This window comes from Paroedura picta, chromosome 11 (genome assembly GCF_049243985.1).
Source record: "Paroedura picta isolate Pp20150507F chromosome 11, Ppicta_v3.0, whole genome shotgun sequence".
Classification (NCBI taxonomy): Eukaryota; Metazoa; Chordata; class Lepidosauria; order Squamata; family Gekkonidae; genus Paroedura; species Paroedura picta.
This window is the reverse complement of record NC_135379.1, coordinates 64,261,954-64,267,572: the sequence shown is the minus strand read 5'-3', so window position 1 is coordinate 64,267,572 and position 5,619 is coordinate 64,261,954. Positions and strand designations below refer to the sequence as shown.

The 5,619-nt window shown below is 45.6% G+C and overlaps 1 protein-coding gene across 1 annotated transcript; it reads right to left on the bottom strand.

The window, feature by feature from the left end:
* CCDC127 (coiled-coil domain containing 127) lies at nucleotides 1-5,606 on the bottom strand. Its single transcript, XM_077303873.1, has 4 exons — nucleotides 5,502-5,606; nucleotides 4,783-4,855; nucleotides 3,000-3,128; nucleotides 1-1,713 (listed from the first exon to the last, which is right to left on the bottom strand). Exons 3-4 carry the CDS (start codon nucleotides 3,118-3,120, stop codon nucleotides 1,043-1,045), a joined length of 792 nt encoding a protein of 263 aa, XP_077159988.1. The 5' UTR covers nucleotides 3,121-3,128; nucleotides 4,783-4,855; nucleotides 5,502-5,606; the 3' UTR covers nucleotides 1-1,042.
* Between the last annotated feature and the right edge of the window lie 13 nt (nucleotides 5,607-5,619).

Genomic DNA, 5,619 nt, shown 5'->3' with positions numbered 1-5,619 from the left:
TTAAAGCACTTGCAAGAGTTTATTGGGTCACGGTAATTTATTTCAACAGTGAGTACTGTAAAGAAAGCAAAGGCATTTTTGCACCCAATACAAAGAACCTTATGCCCCCAGGAACAAAAATACAAAAGGATCAAGCCACTGTTCAGTAGGCAGCAGAAATATGGAAGATGGCACAATTCAACAGAGCTCTCTGACAAAATTTTAATCCATGATACAAGTCCTGCATCTTTAAAAAAATATATAATTCTGTTACCTATTAGTCTCATATTATCTTTCAATACATAATATTTAGAAACCTAATGAAAAGCAGAATAAATCTGTCATGGAAACACACTTCATTTGCAACATTGAAATGAGGACCCTTTATAGGAGGAAACCAGCCTCCCAGAGTACTGGAAAAAAAGATCTAACAAGGAGGATTTCCACGTGTGCCTTTTGTAGTGACGGTTTGTCTAGAAGTGCTCATGATCAATCATGGGTTGTATCTGCAGTCTTTTATCAAATAAATATTTCCCCCTGCTGTCTTACATCCCATTCATTACTTACTTTGTCTTTTGGATTGTTACCAATTTTTATACTTCTTACCAGGTTGTCATGAGGTTCACAAACCATTTTGTCAGCTAGTGTCATGTCTGTTTTGTTTCCACGTAAGCTCTGGAAGCAACATTTTTGCCCAGTTCAGATACAAATGGTGTACAAAACAGTTGGTGCAACACAGAACCTGGCAGCCTTAAATAGACAGACGGAATTAGGATAACTGCTTCCAAGCAGAGTGGGAAAGAGATGATGGGAGATGCAGATGATGGGAGCTTTAAGTCCTATCCTTTTAAGGTCCAGTAACCTGACCGAATAAAGGCAGAAGCACTTAACTGACACACAGCATTATAGTATTACTTTAGCATGGCCATTCAAAGGAATGGTCCATTAACACCCAAGAAGACACTCCAGCAGGTGAGTGGGTGGTGGAAAAGCACACAGAAATCAATATGCATACCAGAGGAGCTCACTGGTACCTGATACTGATGACCACAAGTTTCAGCCTCTAATTTCCCAACAAGGCCTTCTCTACCCTCTTGAACTTCTTAAGCTCCACAGACAATTCCCAGTACTGGAGGTAAAGCCACATTAGCCTTCCATTCCGGCGTTTATTGGTGTTCAGCAAGTTGCTGCAATAGGTATCATGCCTAAAAATGTCTTTCAAACCTACCTCCATTCCCAAGTCCAAGGCAATCGGATCAGTTGCTGCCCTAATTAGCAAATCTTTCTCAACTTCCAGTCGCCGGTGTCTCGGAAGCATGAGGCTGCAGTAGATCTCCTGCCTTTCAATGAGAGTTTCTTCAAACTCTTTGAGCAGGGCACTGGCTCTCTTTTGCCACTGCGCTTCTTTCTCCAGACAACTCTGGTACAAAGCCCCAGCAGCCCCAGAACGCTGCAGGACTGATCTTTCTTGTTCCAGCTGGGCATGCTCTTTTTCCAGGGTTCGCCTTTCCTCCACCAATTTACGGCTCTGGGAGACCAGGGCTTCCCGATAACTGGATGTTCTGTTCCGTTCTTTTTCCAGTTCCAGCTCTAAGTGGGCGACTGAACGGCGATTTTCAGTAATTATGTCACGATATTTAGATTCAAGCTCTCGCTGTACTGTTGACAGTTTCTGATAGAATTGTTTTTTCTCTTTTTCTATCTCTTTCTGTGACTCTCTGGACCAGATCCATCCTGCAATGCATGAGACATAATCCACATGTAAAATTAAATGAAAAACAAACTCCTTGTGGATAACGCCAACACATCAAACACAAAGGTAGTTTCAGAGGGAAGCCGTGTTGGCCTCTGGTTAGAACTGCTAGTTTTGCATCTAGTGGTGCCTCACAGTCCATCAGATTTCTGAGGTATGAACTTTTGGGAATCTATCTCCTCCATCAGGAAATACAGTCACCTGCTAAAATGAGACCAAAATGAGCCCAAATTCACTGGAATACTTGAAGGATCACTGCAACAGAGTACAGAAGTGTTCCCTGAAAGCTCAGCAATCAATCAAAGCAGTGTTCTGAATTTGTCAACAAGACATATAGGAGGAAAAGTTGTGATGTAGGAAGGCTTTTAGAAGAAATTGGATTTTGAAGGCAGAGAGTGATTAGTCTAACACAGTGGTTCTCAACCTTCTAAATTCTGCGACCCCCTTTGGGTTGTTGAGGCTGCTGCAGCAAAAGGGAAAAGGGTCGATCAACCCCCCCACAGAGGTTCGCGACCCCCAGGTTGAGAACCACTGGTCTAACAGGAGTGTGAAGTAGAGATTTACACAAGATACCATAGCTTTGGTTAAACTTTCCTGCCTGAGGCTACTGAGCTATTACATGAGACCAGCAGGGTTTGACTGGCTCTGGAGTATAATTTGGTTGCAGCTATGTGCTGTATAGATGCTATAAACCTGTCTGAGAGTGAGCTTTCCTGAGGCATCTTCTGTTTAAATCCTAACATCCCACAACTCCTGGAGAAGTGTTAATAGCTACCTCAGTAGGCCCAGATCCAATCAAAGCCAGTTTACTCCCTTTTAATTTTCTCTGGGAGCCCTGGGGCAGGAAGATTGGCAGGAAATTGTGATGTGATGAAGAGAAACCCCTGGACCGTGGCGGTGAAGCTCCCAGGAAATCCATCAAAACCCGCCTTATCCAGTTTGGTGTAGTGGTTAGGAGTGCGGACTTCTAATCTGGCATGCCGGGTTCGATTCTGCGCTCCCCCACATGCAACCAGCTGGGTGACCTTGGGCTCGCCACGGCACTGATAAAACTGTTCTGACCGGGCAGTGATATCAGGGCTCTCTCAGCCTCACCCACCTCACAGGGTGTCTGTTGTGGGGAGAGGAATGGGAAGGCGACTGTAAGCCGCTTTGAGCCTCCTTCGGGTAGGGAAAAGCGGCATATAAGAACCAACTCTTCTTCTTCTTCTTCTTCTTCTTCTTGGGTGGTATGAGAAATTCTCCTGTGATCCCATGTGTGACTTACGAAAGGCAGCCAGTCCCAGCATTGGAACCAGCAATGCATAATTCCATTTGCTGCCATGGCCTCCATCGTCCCCGCCGTTAGGGTGGATGTTCCAGTTGGGAGGGTCATTTAAATTATTCATTGACAAACCTTCAAATGAGGAGAAAATTATTATTAAAATGAGAAAATATAATTAAAATTATTATTAATAATAATTAGATTATTTATATACTGCCCTACCCAGAAAACCAGCTCAGGGCGGTGTGCAACGTTAAATAACAGTAACATTAAAAAAAAATCAACTGAATTAAAATGTGATGATGATGATATCATCCGTTCAGTCGTGTCTGACCCTCAGCGATTCTATAGAAAAGTTTTAGCCACGCGTCTCTGTCAATGACCGCTTCTTTTAGTTGGTTCATGGTCATCCCTATGTCGGCTTTGATCGTGTTGAGCCAGCGGATCCTTAAGCATAATTTAAACAACATCAAACAGCATCAGAACATTGTCAGCATCTACCATGTTCAGATCTCCCAGAGCTAGGCTCCAGTAGAATAGATTTGACCGGGGGGGGGGGGGGGGGGAGAGTAGATAGTATTTGGAATTCACTGGCCCCAACCAAATGCCTGGCGGAAGAGCTTTATCTGCTCTGGGAGATAATTCCATCGGCTGTGGGCCATGTTGAAAAATGCCCAGGGCCTGGTTGAGGCCAGATTTATGTCCTTGGGGCTAGGGACCACCAACTGGTTGGTACCTGAAGAGTGAAAACAGCAGTCTCTCAGATACACAATAGCCAGTCCACTAATGGCTTTATAGGTAAGTACCAAAACCTTAAACTTGATCCAGAACTCAACTGTGAGCCAGTGCAGTTGCCAGAGCACAGGCCGAATATGAGACCTCCAAGATGTTCCCATGAGGACTCTGGCCACAGCATTCTGGACCAGCTGCAGTCTTTGGAGCAAGGATAAGGGTAGGCCTGCATAGTGCGGTATCCAATGTTGGTTGTAAAATACATGCACAGTTTGATATTTATAACTTATGACTCTAAATTATGACTCAGAAACAGGGTCACCGAGTAGTGGGAATCTGTTCAGAAAAGTGGCTGTAAAGATATGCAGTGTGGCTGAGTGGTTTATGTTATAGCCACAGAAGCCTTGGGCACTGCTTCCTTTCGCTATTACTTCTCTGCTCCTCTCTCTTGCCGGCCTTAATTGCCCTTCCTTTTCCACATTCTTATTCAGTTCTAGCTAATCTACCCATATGGCTGCCTGTACACTTTTCTGTGAGAATAATCGTGCCAACAGCCATGATAGAGACAGAACTGGTCTACTGGCTGCTGCTGTTACAATGATGAGGTTCTCCTCACTGAAGTTTCAAGGAGTAAGAGGCATTCAAAGAACTTTTCCCAAAATAATAACAAAAAATATTTTAAACCTGGGTACCCCCTCTTCCATCAGAAAAGGCAGATGAAAAAGGAAAAGAAAGGCTAACTGACACAAGAAAGAGAGAAACACACTCAAGATACATAGTTAATGGGGCAACTATAGCTGAGATTAGATTAAGATATCTTTCCCCCCCTTCTTTTTTAATTGAAGCTTTTAACATATAGATCAGTAACATTTAAAACACCAAGAGCAATACAGAACAAAACTTTATACAGAGAGGACAAAAGAAAGAAAAAAGCCCCACGTCTCTCCAGCCTTCCCACTGACATCTTGACTTTGAATATTCATGGCAATATGTTAACGAACAAGAAAGCCAAAGAAATGAAAGATACTGGGGGGGGGGAGGGGGGCGCAGTTACCTGAAATCCTTCTTTAAGAGTGAATTGGTTACTCCATAAACAAAAGAAGCCTCTTGATCAAAGCCATCCTATCCTAGAATTTTAAAAAATGTCAATATTTAAAAGCTATATTAAATTAATCAATAATTGCGTTATTTCTTTGGAAGCACAGTGTTTTTATGCACTAGTCATTTAATCATACAATGGCAATTAATGATCTAGGCCAGGGGTAGTCAAACTGCGGCCCTCCAGATGTCCATGGACTACAATTCCCACGAGCCCCTGCCAGCATTCGCTGGCAGGGGCTCCTGGGACTTGTAGTCCATGGACATCTGGAGGGCCGCAGTTTGACTACCCCTGATCTAGGCATATACGCTCGTGGGAATTGCAGTCGACGGACATTTGGAGAGCTCCGCTTTAGGCGCTCCATCTCTTTCCTACAGCTGCAGGCCGCAGACTCGCATCGTCCCTTTTCCTCCGGCTCTTCCTCGCTGTCCCCTCACAACCCCCCTGCGAGGCAGGCCGGGGGGGGGAATCAACGCCCCGCCCTACGACTGCGCTGGTGGGGGGGGAGAACGCAAGTGATTTAAAGGGAGCGTTTCCCTGCCCATCCCCCATCCCCCCCCCGGCCGCTGAGGTGGTGCGGCCCAAACTCCCCCCGCGGCAGCCGCAGGGCTGGTTCCTCCCCGAGGGCGTCTTCTTTTCGCGCAGCCCCTTCGCACGCGCGGGCTTCTCCTCACCGACACGAAGGCAGGTCCGCCCGAGCCTCTGAGGCAAAACCGCTCCCGCCGCCACCTGCGCTTCATTGCGCCTGCGCGAGGGCCCCATCAGCCCCGCCTTTCTCCTGCGGAGCGAACC

Excerpts from the sequence above, each read along its gene's own strand:
- CCDC127 (XM_077303873.1), bottom strand. The coding sequence starts at position 3,120 with ATGAATAATTTAAATGACCCTCCCAACTGGAACATCCACCCTAACGGC. Across the intron at positions 1,714-2,999 it reads GCTGGGACTGGCTGCCTTTC|GATGGATCTGGTCCAGAGAG; the intron begins GTAAGTCACACA and ends CATGCATTGCAG.